The 19,608-nt window shown below is 37.8% G+C and overlaps 1 protein-coding gene across 3 annotated transcripts in view; it reads right to left on the bottom strand.

The window, feature by feature from the left end:
• Positions 1 to 2,580: 2,580 nt before the first annotated feature.
• Tm7sf3 (transmembrane 7 superfamily member 3) overlaps positions 2,581 to 19,608 on the bottom strand; it is a 36,701-nt gene continuing 19,673 nt past the window's right edge. Inside the window, exons 5-12 of one of the 3 annotated variants that reach the window (XM_040280872.2) lie at positions 18,857 to 19,028; positions 16,171 to 16,348; positions 10,189 to 10,275; positions 8,567 to 8,647; positions 7,636 to 7,788; positions 4,608 to 4,705; positions 3,653 to 3,815; positions 2,581 to 3,168 (exon numbers count right to left, since the gene is read on the bottom strand). In XM_040280872.2, the coding sequence (XP_040136806.2) occupies positions 2,906 to 3,168; positions 3,653 to 3,815; positions 4,608 to 4,705; positions 7,636 to 7,788; positions 8,567 to 8,647; positions 10,189 to 10,275; positions 16,171 to 16,348; positions 18,857 to 19,028 (1,195 nt within the window). In that variant the 3' untranslated portion in view covers positions 2,581 to 2,905. The remainder of the gene's footprint in view (positions 3,169 to 3,652; positions 3,816 to 4,607; positions 4,706 to 7,635; positions 7,789 to 8,566; positions 8,648 to 10,188; positions 10,276 to 16,170; positions 16,349 to 18,856; positions 19,029 to 19,608) is intronic. The other 2 variants (XM_040280873.2, XM_040280874.2) reach the window with 2 other exon arrangements.

Raw genomic sequence — 19,608 nt, 5'->3', positions numbered from 1 at the left:
AGTGACTCAGTGAGACCCTGTCTCTAAATAAAAATACAAAAAAGGGCTGGGGATGTGGCTTAGTGGTTGAGTGCCCCTGGGTTCAATTCCTGGTATCAAAAACAAAAAGTTCTAAACAAATGCTACTATACAGATATTTATGAATACTGAAATATTAAATACCAGTCATTTGAAATTAAAAAAAAGAAAGAAATGGGCCAGGTGTGGTGGTAAGTGCTTATAATCCAGCAGCTCAGGAGGATGAGGTAGGAGGACTGCAAATTCAAGGCCAGCCACAGCATTTAGCAAGGCCCTATGCAACTTAGTGAGATCCCAGTCTAGAAATTTTAAAATAACATAAAAAAAGGGCTGGGGATGTGGCTCAGTGGTTAAGGGTCCCTGGGTTCAATCCCTGGTACAACAAACAAAAAACCTACCATGGTCTGGAACCACAAAGCATTAACTTGGAAAAACATGCTTGTGTAAAAAGAGTAATTCCTAAAAATGTCAGAGTTATAAATATTAACATGAGAATATCCTACCAATTTATTAGAAGAAAATTGAAAATAATCAGTGATTTACAACTTTATGACAGAATACAAAGCACATTTGGATAGAGCATTGAGCATCCCCAACTTTGGTCTGGGCAGTTGTCTGAGAATTTCCTCAGGCATAAAATAAAAGAGACAAATAACATTATCTCTAAAGTCCTTTCCAGGCATAGTATTCTAGCAAATTCTTTGTTGGGATCAGTTTTCTATCACCTTCTACAGAAAATTCAACTGGCCTACAAGTACTATTTGGCTAGTGTGCTTTGGCTCCCTGGTAACTAACCTGTAACAGATCAGAATTTTCAGAAAATATTTTAATAGTGTAATAGGTTTTCCTGTAACACTAGTACTTTTTCTTCAATTTGATACCTGAAGAACTAATGAAACCAACACTATATTTTAATAACTAGGCTTTTTAGCACTTTTTTCAAAATAGATATATTTATTATAAAAACTATACAAACTGGTTTTTTATTACAAATTATCATGAAAGTTTTTAAATAATTTGTATCCTTGTCCCCCCCCAAAAAAGGTGTTCCATCTTTTATAGTCTTGACTAGCAGAGCATTCTAAGGATACCAAGAACAACTCACAAATATTCCATTTAACTGTTAGAATGTACAAAGATTGAAGAAGCCAGAGTCCCTACAGTAAATTATTTTAAATTTGAATAAAAAGTCTTTTTTTTAAGTGTTACTGAAGTTACAAACAGTAAAAAATTACCTACATTAAATTTTTCAAAGCAAATATGGTTTGTTTTCTATTAGTTCATTGTTCTTATCCTTCCCAAAATACTTTCAAAAGCAAAAGTTAAAAGATTTTTCCAGTTACCCAAAGCTTCAATAATCTTTTGTACTTTGAAGAAACCGTAAAGCGTAACATCAATTAAATAGTGGTTACCTCACACATGTGTGTGCCACAGCCACCATGGACCTCAGCATCACTCAGGCATGTCAGAGAAACCAGCTCACAATCCAGCACTCTGACAGGTGAGAAGAAAGGTCCTGAGTGGGAGGTGTGCAGCCCAGGGATCCAAGTGCTTTCTTGTGGTGAAACAAGGTTATCGAAACTGAAGGGGCCCTCTATAGAGAATCCAAGGTGGTCTTAATTAAAGGCTGGCCCATTGAATACCTGAATCCTTGTTGACTCTCGCCTCATCACTTCAAAACACAGATCCCAGAAAAGGCTTTAATTACAGAAAAACAATTATTAAAACTATTTTACACCAATGCTAACACAGCTACTTTAGCAGGGAAAACTTAAGTGCAGATTTTTTTAAGGTTGTTAATGTCACTGTAGATTAACAGAGGGACCAGCGTGTTTCCTTGAGGGGGAAGGGATCCATGTCATCTAATGCAGTTTAAAATAAAGATCACCACTTAATTATTTTTTGTGGTACTGGGGATTGAATCCAGGAGTGCTTTACCAAAACTAAGCTATGTACTCCATTCCTTTTTGAGACTGGATCTTGCTAAATTGCTGAGGCTGGCCTCAAACTTGCAATCTTCCTGCCTCAGCCTCCCAAATTGCTGGGATTACAGGCATGTGCCACCATACCTGGCTGTCAACACTATTTTATAAAGCCTTGAAAGAAAAATAAAAGGCCATGTTTTGGAATCTAGATAAATCATCCATAAAAATTCTACTATCTATATAAATTGACCAATTTTCAAATAACAAATAATTTAGATTTTAAATTACCATTTTAAGCAATAAAAGTCAAAAACTAAGGAAAACTACTGAATTATACACTTAAAAATTTAAGTTGTTAAATATTATGTATATTTTACAGTTAAAAATCTTTTAAATATTGAAAAAGTTCCTTTTGGTTAAAAAAAAAAAGACGTAACTTTGTAGTCAGATGGCTTTTAATAAGAAAATGAGTTACTTCTCTGTATATTCTGACATTTGGGAACTCAGTATCAGATCCCTAAACCTCTAAACAAAGGGGTGAATAAAGATTGAATATTTAAATAACTCCCCCTCCCCAAGTTTAGACAGACTCAGAGGAGAAAATTATTCAAGGAGTTATAAAAAGAAACACGAGGGCTTTTCAGAAGAATCACGGTTTTTTATTTTTATATTTTTTGATGAACCTATTTAAATGGAATAGGTTGATCATATACGTATAAACCAGAAAGTAATTTCCCAAGTATTGGAAAATAAGGAAAAGCCTCCCTACCACAACTGTGCAGTTATGCTTCTCATTCTCTCACTTAGAATCATCCTAACTCCCTAGTGTACCCTTACTACACGTCAAAAAGGACACCATGATCTCATGCAGAGCTGATCCATATTAGGCGGGCACCAGGGGTGGCTGAAGCAGTCTGGACATGAATTCCAAAGCTGAGGCAGACTGACTAAGCCCATGCCATCTATAGAAGGAGGGGCGTCCTCTCTCCAGCCGGCTGTTCTTCCTGGAAAAGCTCTTTTATCTGGGTTAACCGGCCATAGAGCCTCTCTCTCAGTGGAGGAATATGGTAGCTTGGATCCAGAATGTTCGTTACTCTGCGCTCTCTCTCTTGTTTCCACATCTTGTATGGGTGGGGAGGGAAAAATGGTCGCCTTCTTTCTCTTCGAATCTGTAATGTAATTCCACTTACAGCCAGCATACCCCATACTGCCAGAATAATGAAGTCTAAAAAACAAACAAACAAACCAGTAGAGAAGCACCATTTGAACACTTGTATTTTAAAATCTAACATATAATCCTTCATGGACTAAGTCTGGGTTTTCCTTTCTAATATCAGAGTTTGTGGTGAGTTGGTCTACCCATGTACTTTCTTTTGCTCACAATCTAAGTAATGAGTGGGGAAGCTGCTGTCTTATTTTTGAAACTAGGAATTCTCTATTAAAGGCATCCAAAAGTTCAAACAGGTTGGAAAAGAACCAATTGTTTGGATCCTTGGCATTCCAACATTAAGTAACCATGCCCACACACACCATTATTTATATATATATATATTTTTTTTTGGGGGGGGGCAGAAAGAGGCTGAGGGGAAAGGCAGTGATTTACTTATATTTCACATATGTTCATCATGGAAACTAGGTGCTGCTCATTTCCTTTCCATTCCACTCTCTTGTTTGACCATCACTCCAGGTTTTGTATTTAAGAGTCTTACCATTATTTTGAAAAGGCACATTTGTGAAAGCTCTGTGGAAATCTGTGTGGAGTGCTCTCCTGAGTACATTCAAAGTGATGTAAGAAAGGCTTGTGGACATGTAACTGTCAATGGCCAAAACCACCGAGTAGGAGCCAATAATGCCACAAGACAGGATGTTCAGCTGTGGAAGAGTAGAAGAGTTTAGGCATAATCCCTGGTAGAATGAGAGTAGTTTCTAACTCTCACTACTCACCTCAATCACAGAGGCACATGAAAAAGGACCCAAGTAATAAATTTTACCTGAAAAGATGAGCTTATCAAAATACAGCCATGTGCCACATAAAGACAGACTGCATATACAACAGCAGTCCCACAAGATTATATCACCTACTGACACTCTCTTAGTCTGTATAAGTCCACTCTATGATTTTGCACTATGACAAAATCACCCAAGGATGCAGTTCTCAGAATGTGGCTCTATTATTAAGCAATGCATGACTGCACACAGAAAATAATCTTCCCTGGGCTTGGGTTGTGGCTCAGCAATAGAGCACTCACCTAGCACATGTGAGGCCCTGGGTTCGATTCTCAGCACCACATAAAAGTAAATAAAATAAAGGTATTGTGTCCAACTACATCTAAAAAATAAATATTAAAAAGAAAGAAAGAAAATAATCTTCCCTGTGAAAGAACTTCAACACCAACATAAAATTAAATGAAAACAGCTAGACCTAAGACTACCTTCTCTGTTCCAACTGCTGAAATACATTGACAGATGATGCTCCATTTGATTAAAACAAAAGAACACCGTATGATAATCATACATAGAATTTCCTTTGCTTTCCTAGTAATAAGACTATTTAGAAGCAGATAATCATACAGCCCTCCCTAGTGAATAAAAACATGCAATCAGTGATCAGCTGAAAGCCCATGACATATAATGAATATATCTAACTTGTGATGAAACACTTACTATTCTTAGGCAGCCCATGAAAACTACTGGAATGAGGACAGCTATACAAGAGAAGGTCACCCAGAACACACCATCGTCACGAAAAACCTTTATGTTTCCTGAAAAAGCAAAGAGAAATCAAGAGTAAACAAGAGGTCTCCCAACTTAAATTTTCTCTTGAGAACACAGACATATACTGAAAGCTTAAAGCAACAACCAGGGAATATGTTGGCAACTAGAAATGAAGTGATATTCTTCATTTCTGTCAATGTAATCCCCTTTGAAGGTGGTCTAGAAGGGGAGGGGAGATGATAAAGGTAAATGCTCTTCATGTAGTAGCAGGATAATTTTAGAAGAGGCTACAACAGTTCCAGCTATTCCATTCACTAGCACTGCAGCTCTGGACCTCAGCTTCCTAACCCATAAAAAGACTGAATTATCTCTACACTCTCAATCACCCCTTCTATATCTAATAAGTTCTATGTTTCCTCTTTTGTATTGGTGTGGGGAGACAAGTAAAAAGATTCAAAGTTATGAACCAACACAATACAAGCTGCAAAATCCCCTTTAGATTTTATCGTCAACCCATATCCTGATACACCACTGCATACTGGAGGAAATCAGGGACCAAAGCTAACCATTCTTTGCTCCTACCAAACCCTTTTCCTGTCACATGACTCCAATATGTGGCACAGCTTAGGGTGACCCATAACCAACACACGCAAACTCTTTATAAAGTGAGTTTTCAAAGCAAAAGCAGGGTGTGATGATATATACCTACAGTCTCAGCTGCTGGGAAGGCTGCAGCAGAAGAACCACTTGAGTTTAGGGCCAGTCTGGGCAACATAGCAAGACCCCATCCCAAAAGAAAAAAAAAAGATCTGATGATTTATTATGATGTTGGCACCATCATTCATCTGCACATGGTGCTATAACTTGAGACCTATATGTCTTGAGCAGAGGTCTGACCTTGAGACCCCATATTGTCGGAAAGCCAAAGGCAACATGGTACAATGAAGTGAATTTATGGATTATGTTCTTAAGTTCAACTACATTAACCAGTGACTTTTTTTTTTTAAAGTTTGCCAAGGACTGAATAGAGTTATTATACACACAAATGAAGAATGGACCTTTTCAGAGAATGACCTCTTTGCTACCCACACAACATGAAAATAGTAATCTAATCAGATCAGAGAGGTTAGCTAAATATTTTACAAATTACAATGCTTAAAAGTATGAGTTTGCATCCACTGGCAATAAAGAAATGCTCAAATGCTCACTCTAACTGTTCTTGAGCTATGAGATAGTTCATAAATAAATATATATACATATATATGTATATTGTATATGCTAAAATTATTTTCACCAATAGAAATAGTTCATAAAAAAGTTTAGAGACAATTGCTCTAGGCTATTTTGTTTTGAAAAAAATACCTTTATTTTATTTATTTTTTGTGATGCTAAGGATCAAACCCAGCGCCTTGCACGTGCTAGGCAAGTGATCTACCGCTGAGCCACAACCCCAGCCCCCTCTAGACTACTTTTTTAAAGATGAAAATGGAGACTTTATTATCTCATCACTTCTATCCTACTAAAGTTTTACAGATGATGAAACAGAGCTGCAGTCAATGCCTTGTCCAAAGTTAAAAGCCAGGCAAGGCACAAGGGACAGCCAGAATACATATTACATTTTTTTTTTCCTGATTTCCAAACTTAGGCTCATTCTACTCATCAAAAGCACACTAACTACTAAAAATTCTAACTTATAGTCCCTCATCTTTTAGGGGGAAACCCCAGTACATGGTATTTGATGTAGCCCATCTAGGGGAGGGCCTCAGATCTACAATTTCAACACACACCTCCCCATAAGAATCTGTCATTCAGCCAAGCTTAAACACGACTACTTTTCACCAGACTTTCTAAACAAAAAGCCACCTGAAAGGGACCAGAAGGAATATTCTGAGCTATAGGTTTGCTAAAGTCAGGACAAAAGGCCTTGGACAGTCAGGAAACACACAGGTTGTCAATTCTCTCTGGTCTTAAATAATCTTTAGTGAGCCCAGGGACACTGACTTGTACTGAACACCTCTTATATTATATTGTATGTTCTTAAGAGGTGTCAGCCTCAGGAAACTGTTATTTTTAATCTAACATTCCCATCAGTTTTAATATTAATGTAAGAACTAAAATTATCACAGAAAGGAAACAACCTAATAGAGTATCTTTGAATGTATTTTTCTCTTCACATTTTGTAAGTCACTGTACAACCTAAGAATGTTAACTCACATGTTATTTGGATTTTTTAAATTAATAGAAATTAAATTACATAAAACAAAATTCCAGAATTATCCTTGGGCTACTGCTCTAGGGTGATTACCAGCAGTTACCTTAAGAACACTTGGGGCTTGGCAAAAAGAAGAGTGGAGGTGGAGGGTCCCTGGGAAGGCTGAGGATACAGTGTCAGGTTCCCCAGCTCAGGTGCCATCACAGCACTGCCAGTTTATATGGGAGATATACTGGGCTTCTGCTTAGGATTTACTATACAAAGAGTTCCAAGATTAAAAAAAAATAAATCACTGTTCTGCCATAATAAGAGTCCTCTTTGGCTCCACTTATTCTCACAGAAATATACAGGCACAAAGCCACCTCTACAGACATTCTATGATACACCCAGTACAGAGTGCCTCTAAGAAAGTAGTCTCTCTTTTTTTTTTTTAATTTTGAGACAGGATCTAAGTTCCTCAGCATCTCACTAAGTCGTTGAGGCTGGCTTTGAACTTATGATCCTCCTACCTTAGCTTCCGAAGTCTCTGGGATTACAGGCTCATGCCACCATGCCCAGTGAACGTAGGAATTGTTATTTGTATAGGCCTTCTCTAAAAGAGCCACAGCATCTGTGCAAATTCCCACAACTCTTCAAAGAAAAGTGGAGAAAGGCAGCACCACTCCAGGATCCAAATTCCCGACAAGGCAATATTTGAGTCTAGAGAGCCCAATTAAAGTCTTCCAAACAATGAACCAAACAGAACATCAGCTGCACATCTCCTACCCATCGGAGTGAAGAAAGTCACTGAGGCAGTGAGGAACCCCAGCACCAGTCCAACATACAGCATGCACAGCAGGAGGACTCCAAATCGCCACCATGTAGCCACCAAGAAAATCCCACCAATGGTTCCAGCTACAGCTGTTAGGATCAGGCGAACTGTACAGAGGAAGAAGATGCACTGTTTAATCAGGAAGAGCACTTCCAACCACATGCCCCAGACACAGCAGCATTATCAGAGCCAGCCTCGGCCTTCCCTGGGTCAGGCCCTACTGATCCTTTAGCAGTGCCATGACACCAGCATGGAGCAGGCCTCTCCAGGGAGGGGTCTAACCACCATGCTAACTCTTAAAGGCAGGTGACAGGCTTGGCTTGTCATTGAGTTCAGACTGAGGAAGGTGACAAGTATTCTGTTAAATGTGATGGGGTGGTTAAGAATGTTTACTTTAAGGTAAGGAAAAGTTTATCATTTTGATGTTGTACATTTTGTATCTTAAAGTTTATAATCAAAATGGCCATTCATTTCCTCAAGTCCCAAGAAATTTGCCATGCAGATTAAAAACCTGAAGAGAAGGCCTGATTGAGCAGTGAGATACTTGGCACATGGCAGATGGGTTACTTCACACATGCCAGGGGACATCACACACAAATCCAACCGCAGAAGGAAAAGTGAAGTGTCAACACAGCAGTTTCTCTCCCTCCACCCCCCACAGTACTGGGGACTCAACCCAGGGACCATCTACTGGGCTACATCCCCAGTCCTTTATATTTTTTTATTTTGGGGACAGAAACTAGCTAAGTTGCCGAGTTTGGCCTTGAACTTGAAATCCTACTGCCTCAGCACCCGCCGAGTAGCTGGGATTACAGGTGTGCACCACTGTGCCCAATTCAGCAGTTTCCATTTTGAACACCCAATTAAACTATCATTTTCACTTACCATCATACTTAACAGGTGTCAGCCTTGTGACTAATATATAAAAGAAGAATCCCATGAAGATAAAGCCTATGAAGAATAATTCTAGTGGCAAACCAGCAGGCAACAAAACAAACAAACAAAAAAAACAACAAGCTATGGTTAGGTCCTCTTTTTACAATGCAATTCAAATATCTGATCTACCAATACATGCTTACACTCCTAGAATAGTCACACATTTTGGCATTTGAAGAAGAAAAGTAATTATCTAAAAGGCAGGAAAAATTGAGAAGTCACCGGGAGTAATTTTATTATTAAATGGATAAAATATTTAAAGTATGGTATTAACTTCCAAACACCCTTTTATGTATGTAAGTCAATTTCAATTATTATGGCCAATTTCATAGTTCATTTTAATACATTTGTATTTTCTACTTAAGAACACTTTTGTCATTTGTTTCTAATCTGAAATTACACACTATATTTCAGCAGTTATATAAGCAAAAATGAAATTACGTGAAAAATTAATTATATGTGAAAAATAAAGTAATCCAACAGAAAAGGTGACTTTACTATTTTTTTTAAATCATCTTACCTTGATCCACTAAAATACCTGAAAACAAAAGCATAGATATAACTTTGTTTCCCACCAGTAAGTCTAATCCTGATTGAAGATGGAGCTCTATTTTCTCATATTCTTCTCAGTTGTTATAGGTAATATTTGTCCTATATTTTAATTTTAATATGTATAACAGGATAAGTATCAACATAAAAGGGGGGAAAAAATAAAAACTCTGGTAATACCTTTGGGATTTTGCCCACAGTCTAGCAATTAATTCTTTGTCACAGAATCATTCTACAGTTTGAGGGATTGAGTCTTCCTCATAATACTCTTATCCATCAAGAAAAAGGGGTTGCAAAACAGTTGCTATTTCAAACACTATCAGAGCAAATTCAAGAGCTTCATTAGACCAGGATCATGTGTTCACTCTACCCATGAAGCTCAGTGATCAGCTTGCTGGTAAGAATTTTTTTAGGCAATTGAAAATGTTACATAAAAAGCAATCCAAAGAACTGAAACCAATTCAGTAAGCCTAATTTCCATTCCATTCCCACACAGCTTCTCTCTGTGATTTCTGAAACTCCTCTGGGCAGCTGAACCTCCCAGGACTGAGCAGGCATTTTGGCCTATCTCTAGAGCCCAGGAAGTCCATCATGATCACCACAATCCACACAATCTAGGCACACACTCTCATTTCTAATCCCAGTTATTTTCAGTCACTAGCAGACCTAGCAATTAAAGAAGTTTACCAGACCAGCCAAACTTTATTCTCCTCTTATGAAGAGGAGGTTGTACTCCACTTTTGAGAGAAAAGGAAAACGTTAAAAATGCAGGACCGGCAATGTAACTCAGGGGTGGAGTTCTTGCTAGCCTGAGCAAGGGTCTGGGTTCAGTCCTCAGAATCATAAAAATAAAATTTAAAAAATGCAGAGCAACTTAACAGAAGCATCAAAAGAACCCAGCCACAAACCTATGAGAACAGTGGAGAAACATATTCACACTCCTTACTGTTCATAATTCCCCAGCAACATGGAAAACCAAAGACAATAAAGAACATAAGTGGTATCTACACTGGTCAAGATACCTGTTTTCCAGAATCTATGTCCAAAGAAACAAATGAAGAGACCAAGCATTGCAAAAAGAGTAAAGAACACTTTGGTAGATACTCTTCCTGAAAAAAAAAAAAAATGAAAATTTAGTAGATAACACATTGTAATTTAATATTCTATGTTTAATTATAAAGCTCTGTGAAAAAAAAACTGAAGTGAACTGACAAGGATAGATCTCATACATGTATAATTTATCTTAAAAATATCCTTCCCACCCTTAATGACTTAATCTATGTAGGCAATATCAATGGGTGCCTCTACAACAAAAAAGAAGACTACATGCTTGCTTATAGAGGTATACAATATTAACTATGACATATTCTTTGTAGTAGGGTGAGCAGTAAGAATGTGCTTAAAATAACTATTTATTCAATAAATAGTTAAAAGGAAAAAGCGGGGGTACAACTATGGAGTAAAAAAATATTTATGAGATACATCAACTAAATATAGTGTACATATGAAGCCTGGTTTGAATTAACCTGTGGAAGACAACTGGAATACTATTGGGGAAATATAAACTCTGAATGTTAATTTGATGTTATTAAAGATTATTTTTAGTATTTAAATTGAAAATTGTGTTGGGGGCTGAGGATATAGCTCAGACGGTAGAGTGCTTGCTAAGGCCCTGGGTTCAATGCCCAGCACCACAAAAAAAAAAAAAAAAAAAGAAAGAAAGAAAGAAAATTATGTTTATGATACTATGGTTATATTTATGTATGTGGTACTGAGGATTGAACCCAGGGGATACCCTACCACTGAGCCCAGCCCTTTTTGTTTTGAGACAGGGTCTTGGTAAATTGCTCAAATTGGTCTTGAAATTGTGATCCTCCTGCCTCAGCCACCAGAGTTGCTGGGAATTTTAGCTATGAACTACCATGCCTGGCTCCTATGGTTCTATTGTTTTTTTTAAACAACACATATCCATGGTGGTACTATTTTAAAAAATAATAATACATATTGAGAGAGTAAAATGGTGACCAGGAGTTTACTTTAAAATAATTCAGTGATAAAGGATAAACAGAAAATGGGAATGGTGGCACATGCATATATTCCTAGATACTCAGGAGGCTGAGGCAGGAGGATCAAAAGTTCAAGAACAGCCTCCACAAGTGAGTGAGATCCTATCTCAAAATAAATAATATAAAGGTCTTGGGATGTAGCTCAGTGGAAGAGTGTTCCTGGGTTCAATACCCAGCACTGCAAGGAGAGAGACAGAAGAAAGCAGGAATACAGCTGAAACATGACAATGGCCTCAAGTCAAAATTGTTTATGCTCAATAATTGATACATGAAAGCTCACTGAAGTTTTCCAAAATGAAAAACTTAAACATAAACTCATATTAAGAAAACATTAATGTGGGCTGGGATTGTGGCTCAGTGGTAGAGTGCTTACCTAGCACATGCAAGGCCTTGGGTTTGATACTCAGCACCACATAAAAATAAATAATAATGGTATAGTGCCCAACTACAACTAAAAAAATATATATTTAAAAAAAGGAGAACATTAATGATACTATAAATCACACATGTACTAATCACTTCCAATCTTGGGGAAAAAATGTTGTATTAAAGGCAACAATAAATCACAATATGCTTCATGTTGTCAAAGAATCTCTAAATCTCATGATCCTTAATAGGTACAAATGTAAACATGAATGCCATGACAATGCAAAAGATTAAGCTTATTTAAGAGAAATATGTGCTCACAAAATTCCCCATCATCACTGGGCATGGTGGTGCACGACTGTAATTCCAGTGTCTGAAGCAGGAGGATAGTGAGTTCAAAGTCAGCCTCAGCAACTCAGCAAGGCCCTAAGCAACTTAGCAAGACCATAACTCAAAATAAAAAGGGCTGGAGAAATGATTCAGTGGTTAAGCACACCCCTGGGTTAAATCCCCGATACCAAAAAGAAAACAAATTCCCCATCATCATTACTCCTTCAAGGTAAACCCAAGAAAGTAATCCCTGAACTAACAATGAAAACAAAACTTCTATAGAATAATCTCATACAAAAAAATGTTACAAGCCTGCCACAAATCAAAACACACCAAGCCAGGCATGGAGGCTCAGGCCTGTAATCCCAGCAACTCAGGGGGCTGACGCAGGAGGATCACAAGTTCCAGGCCAGCCTCAGCAACTTAGCAAGATCCTAAGCAATTTACTGAGACCCTTTCTTCTTTTTGGATGCTGGGGAGTGAACCCAGGGAAGTGAACCCAGGGACTTCAACTCTTGAGTTACATCCCCAAGCCCTTTTTTTTTATTTTTCAGTTTTAGGTTGACACAATATCTTTATTTTATATTTATGTGGTCCTGAGGATCGAACCCAGTGCCTTGTGCATACTAGGCGAGCACTCTACCACTGAGCCACAACCCTAGCCCTCCCCAAGCCCTTTTAATTGTTTGTTTTTAGATTGGCTGACTAGGAGGGGCATGGATGTGAAGGGCTCAAGAGAAAAGAATAAAGGAATCTGGACATGATTCACTGTGAAAAATGCAAACACACATCTGCCTGGATCTCTTGCATTTTCTCTTTCAAGGATGAGCATCAGTAGAAAACTGAGTGGTGATACCACTCTTTAATTGGGCTCCTGAATTTTCTCATAGGCCCATAGTAAAATACCTTCCTTATAAAATTAAATTTCAGCAAAAACTCTAATGAATCAGATTAGCAAGAACCAGGTCCCCACTACCCATTTGTTATCTGATGGCCCTCAATATCTGATCAGGTTCCTCATCTTCCACTATCCCCCAGGTGATGTCTCATCACTCTGCCGTGCCTTCAGCAAGAACCCTCTTAGGTCAGTTAGACAGAATTCCCTTTACCTCTCATCTTATCTCTCAGTAACATTTCACTCACTGACCACACCCAACCCCAGCCACCTGCTCTTTGGCTATACATTCCTACTTGCCCATGCTGTATTCAGAGCTGAACCTACTCTCCCCGCACCCACTGCAAAATCCCATTGTAATGGTCCCTATACTGACTAAAACACCCTCCTCTTCTCTATGCTTTCATGAGTGTCACTAAATTTTTTCCTCCTTTAACAGAAGGATACAGCTCCAACAAAGAAAGGGAACCCTAATCCCCATCTCAAGCACAACTCGTAGACTTTATTCTTCAGAGCAAAACTCCTCGAAAGAGCTATTTGAACTCATTCTCCAATTCCCATCCCCTTTGCTCTTGGACATATTCCAGCTATAGCACTCCACTAGAACAGCTCTCAGAGGCACTAATGTCCTCCTTGTTGCTGAAGCCAGTGGTCATTTTCAGCCTGTTAGCTGACCTCTCTACAGTATCTGATAGTTGATTGCTTTCTCTTCCTTGAAACACTTTCAAAAAACACAACCTTCAAAAAACAGCCAGGCACAGTGGGACATGCCCGTGATCCCAGCAACTTGGGTTGCTGGGGCAGGAGGATCACAAGGTGGAGCAGGAGGATCATAGCCTCAGCAACTTCGTAAGATCCTGTCTCAAAATCAAAACAAAAAAAGGGCTAGGGATGTAGCTCAATGGTACTGTCCCTGGGTTCAACCCCCAGTTGCAAAACACCAACAACAAAACAAAAACCATTACATTCTCTTTGGGCTGTGGATAAAACTCAGTAATAGATCACTGACCCAAATCCCTGGGTTCAATTCTTAGCACCACAAAAATTAATTAAATAAAAACAAAAAATCAGGGCTGGGGAGATAGCTCAGTGGTGAAGCACTTGCCTTGCAGGCATGAGGTCCTGTGTTCAATCCCCATAACCACATAAAAAATAAACAAACAACAAAAGATTTTATATATAATTTTTTAAAAAAATATATCACTTTCCATTTACCACTCCTGCTGCTCCTTCTCAGCCACCTCACCAGGATTTTCTTCAATTTCTTCATCTCCATACATCTGTGCCACCAGGGCTCAGTCCTCAGACCCTTCCCTTTTCTATATACTCACTCATCTATTCTATTGTCTTAAACGTCATATAGTTAACCTGATAATTTCCAAGATAATCTCTAGCCCAGCCATTCCCTGAATTCCAGCTGCTACATATAGCCAACGGTCAGCTGCCCAACTCCACTTGAATGGTTAAGAGTGTTCTCAAACTGCACATGTCCAAAACTGAATTCTGGGTATGTTCTCCCAAGACCACTCCCAGTCTTTCCCATCTCAGTGAAAGACAGTTTGCCTTCTCTCATTACTTAGGCCAAAAACTTACTAAGAAGTCATCCTTAACCCCACTTTCTTCATCTCACTCAATCCATCATCAAACCCTATATCAAAAATACATTTAGCCACTCATGGGTTAAATCTGGGACAATCTGGACTGAAATTAGGAAAATGCCATTTGGCAGCGACTAGTAATAAATGTTTCAGGCAAAGACCACTGGATGCTAAAACTAGCAAGTGTGAGTTTGAGAATGGGATTATTTACAAACACTAAAAATATCTCCCCCAAAAGATATTTTAGGTAAAAACAGTGACTTTATGGCAGAGAAGACTGGCAGATGTCACTAACCAAGTGATCAAGTTATCACCATTAATGGGACAGATATGAAGAGAAAAGGACACATCACTTCCCCTTTCTTTCTGCCAGATATGCATAATCTGAATGTAATCACGAAGAAGCATCAAAGTAACAGACTGAGGACTTTCTAAAAAATAAACATCCTGTACTCTTCAAAAAAGGTCCAAGTCCTCAAAGACAAAAATAGGCTAAGAAACTGTTCCAGATTACAGAAGGCTAAGGAGACATGGCAATTAAGTGCAATGTGGTGTCATGAACTGGACTTTGGGCAGGAAAAAAATTACTTTGTGTCTTTTAAAGGACATTAGTGGATAATGAGTAAAATTTGATAATATCTATAAATTAAATAACTGTATTGTATCTATACTAATTTTGTGTTTTTGATCATTTTACTATGGCTCTGTAAGGAAATAAATATAAGTATTTAGGGGTACAAGGTCTTTCTATCTGCAACTTATTCTCAAATGGTTCAGAAAAGTATTTAATGTACATATATGTATGCTTTTTATAGGAAGACAGGATGAAACAAATAGAACATGGAAACCAATGTTTGAGAAATCAGGGTGAACATTATGCAAAAATTACAGTATCTGTGCACCTTTTCTAAGAAAGTGTTTCAAGATGACACATACGTGCTGGTCACACATACCTTCACTGCCACAATTCTCCTTAAGCTACCATCCCTCATCTGGATGACTTCAGTGGCCTCCTAACTCATTCTACTACTTCTGCTCTTGCCCCTGTCTTTTCTCCAAAAGGAGCCAGCAATCACATTAAAGTCAGATGGTGGCACTATTTGCTCAAAACATCTTTCCCAACATCTTTCCATTTCCTTCTGAATATAAGCCAAAGCACTTACTATGACCTTCAAGGGCACACAACTAGCCCTGCACCTCTGGCCTCATCTGTACTGAGCCCTCCTCATTCTTTTCCCATCACGGTCGCACTGCCTTTCTTCAGGCAGTCTTCTGGAAGAGATTTTGATACTGGCGATTCCCTCTACCTGGAAGGCTCTATCCCCTGATATGCACATGGCTTCCTGCCTCCAAGGCCTTCCTATATTGTACTATCTCAGATTTTCTTCTCACCTCTACCAATGTGGCCCTTTCCAATTTTATTTTTCTTCTTAGTAATTTCTCATGTATTATATACTTTACAAATTTATCTTGTCTTGAATCTCCCACTAAATATATAATGATATATAAGCAAGATGATATATATATATATATATATGTGTGTGTACATATGTAAGTATTTTTATTTTGTCTGGTTTGTTCACTGCTATATTCTAGGGCCTAGAACAGAGAGTAGAAAAATGAAAGGGCTCAAACCCCATTTGCTGAATGAACAAAACACATTTTTGAATGTTCTAAAGTTCTATATTTGTGGAAACAGATCTGCAAAGTCCAAGAAAAATCCGTTAAAGTTTAAATCCATACACTCACCAAGGGAAGCACAATTACCCTCCACTGCCTCAAAGCTGCAAGCGTATGTGTGAGCAGGAACATAAGCAGCAGATGTATTCAAGAATGGATCCCGAACGATGACATTATAAATAACTCCTTGACCCCGCAGGGAGGAGAAGGAAACTCTTGTCTTATCATCAGCTGTTAGAGTCACCAGCTAGAGCCAAAAATAATGCACAATTAGTGTTTAGACTTTTTTTAAAGCTATTCTATTAAAAATACCACCTACATATACCAAATTGCAATTTTGTTTAAAAGCAAAAATTACGCCAATCCATATAGCTTTGTCAAAAGACCAGCCTACATGGTTTGTATGTGCTAATATAAACAGTTCTTACACAAAATGCCTCCAAAGTTTTGATTTAATATGTTAAATGACATTAATATCTAATATAAAGTCTAACATCTATATATTAACCTAATACAAATAAAATCTAATTATAAACCTAATAAAAACAGTGTGCAAATGCTAGTTAGTACAAAGTAAAAAATTTGGTAGTTTTTTTTCTTTTTCTTTTTTTTTTTTTTTTTTGGTAGCATGGATTGAACCCAGGCATGCTAAACCACAGAGCTACATCCCTATCCCTTTTCATTTTTTATTTTGAAACAGGGTATCGCTAAGTTACTGAAGCTGGCTTGAACTCAGAATATTCCTGCCTCAGCCTACAAGTTGCTGGAATTACGGCATGCATCACTGCACCTGGGCATTTGTTATAGTTTAAATAACACAAGGGCACAAATCATAGTTAATTTGCTCACTACTCTTTCTTTAGTACTCAGCCCAATCGCTATTACCAAATCTTCAACAAGTGTATACTCAATATAACCATACCGAGCTCAACATAACGATAATACATAGAACTATAACTAGTGTAAATGAAGAAATTAAATATTTGAGTTTCCAAATAAACAGTCACAAGCCTTCTAGAAGGGTACCACTTTTTAAAATTATTGCTCAGCCTTTAAAATACATACTCTCTGGGCAAAAGATTAGTCAAGTTTAACAAAATATTAATCTTATCACCTACATTTCCAAGTTTTTATCATGCAAAATCTAAGCTACACAAAAATGTTAATAATACAATAAACTCTATACCACATAATTGTCAATATTTTACTGTATTTTCTTTTCTATTCCTTGCTCCTTCAATTTTTTTTCTTGCAGAACTATTATAGATATCATGACATTTTACTTCTAAATATTTCTAAATATTCCTAAAAGAGTATTTCTCAAACATCATGTCCCTTGAATCTAGTAAAATGACTGATTTTGTCAGTCAGAGGTGGCTTTTGTTGCTTTTCTAACAATCTTTTAGGTGTTGACAATACTCTACACGCATCTACCACATTCTGAGTAGCAAGGTACTAAGAACATTCTCCAATCTAACTACAATGCCTGTCTCACCTAAGAAAATTAATAATTTCTCATTATCTAATACAGATCCATTTTTTCCCTTAATGTCTTCTATAGCTTTTTTCCTTCTTACCCAACATTCAAGTTTAGTGTCTGTTTTGCATCTCTGATCTCAGTAATCTAGAACAGTCCTTCCCACCACCCTCTCCAACCTACCCACCACTCGATGATTTTTAAAGAGATTAAGTCAGTAGTTTTACAGAATACACCACAAGCTGGGTTTGTCAGATTGTGCTCAAGATCCAATTGGTTCTTTTAACCTTTATATTTCCTATAAACAAGAGAATCAAATGGAATGAACAGAACTTCTTAATTTGAGAGTAAGCATGATGAGTTTTTTTGTATTAAGGCTCCTCAGAATTGTGCAATGACATCCCAGGTGACACACATACAAAGTAAGACCTTACTCTTCAATAGGCTATGCCTATAGGCTGATCATAATACACCATTTTAACCACTTCTTTCTATATAACCTGGTGATCTGTTAATCTTCTAGGAAGAATCATAGCAATCAGTCTAAAAAAACCTCACCCACCAACCATGACTGAAGGAGGACCTCATATGACATACTACTATCAAGTACCTTGCAAGATACGAAGTTAAAATCCTGGCCTCCACAAAAGGAATCTAAATCATTAAGTCTCAAATTCTAATATACACAAGAATTACCTGGGGGATTATAAAACACAAATTCCAATTCAGTAGTTCCAGAGTGAAGCCTAAGAAGAATCTGCAATTCTAACAAACTCCCAAATGATGCCAGTGTTGCGGGTCTGTGGTCCACACCTGGAGTAGCCAGGGTTTACAGGGATTCAAAAGCTCAGAGAAAACTTTTGCTCCAAGTTAGACTTTGAGTTTAGGTTTTAAATATTAATACCGATGTGCAATTTCTCATTATTATTTAAACACTACAACCTTCATACTTGCCAAAACTTTTAAGCCAGTAGTTACGGAAGTTACACAGAAAATCACTTCAACTTCCCTCTGTATCTCAAGATCATTAGTCACAGATATAGCTGCAGCCTAAATTCAATATAGTATACCTGTATCTCTCCAAAGGGTAACATCATTCTGGCCTATCACTAGCAATGGCTTCCCATTTGATAACGAAATAAAAGGGAATAAAGTGGTTATCCCCCCCCCAAAAAAAAAAATCAAGAAAACAGTAAATCAATAAGGTCCTGGTAGGTTCTCCCCTCAACTTTTTCAACAGTGTCACAATAGCCACACGATCATGAGAAACAGGTTTACCTTGACAGCATTGGCCTTCACCTCGGGCACCTGGACCATCCTCTGCATGTGCTGGAGCAACATGTCCTCAGTGAGGTCATTCTCAGGCAGGAAATACTGATACACATCATACTGCAACCTCCACCTAAAGTCCCGGCCTGTTCCCACGTCACATGGTGGAGGATCTGCACCTCTAAAGTCAACCAAAAAAACTGAACAATCAATCTTGTGTGGTGCAAGCCCCATCTACCAAAAGGAACCAAAAGCTCTAATTTCAAACTTCTGCAACAATTCAAATATAATAGTTCACCTTTTGCAATGACATAATTGGTATTCCGGAGAAAAGTAACATGCTGTTATGAACTGAATGTTGCTGTTATCCAAAAAATTCATGTTGAAGTCCTAGCCCCTAATGTAATGGTACTAGAAGGTGGGCCTTTGAGAGATAATTAGGTCATGAAGGTGGAGCTCTCCTAATTGGGATTACTGCCCTTATAAGAGACCCCAGAGAGCTCTCTAGCACTTTGTGTCTTGTTAAGGATATTGCAACTAGAAGAGGGCTTGCTCCCAACTGTTCTGGCACCTTAATTTTGGACTGCTAGCTTCTAAAACTGAGAGAAATAAATGTCCATTCTTTATCCAGTCTACAGTACAAGTTGATCATCCTTAATCCAAAACTCTAAAATCCAAAATGTTCTGAAATCTGGAATTTCTTGAGCACAGATATAATGCTCAAAACATTTCAGATTTTGATTTTCAGACGAAAAGTACCC

The sequence above is a fragment of the Ictidomys tridecemlineatus genome, chromosome 6 (genome assembly GCF_052094955.1).
Source record: "Ictidomys tridecemlineatus isolate mIctTri1 chromosome 6, mIctTri1.hap1, whole genome shotgun sequence".
NCBI classification, from domain to species: Eukaryota; Metazoa; Chordata; class Mammalia; order Rodentia; family Sciuridae; genus Ictidomys; species Ictidomys tridecemlineatus.
This window is presented reverse-complemented; position numbering and strand designations above follow the sequence as displayed.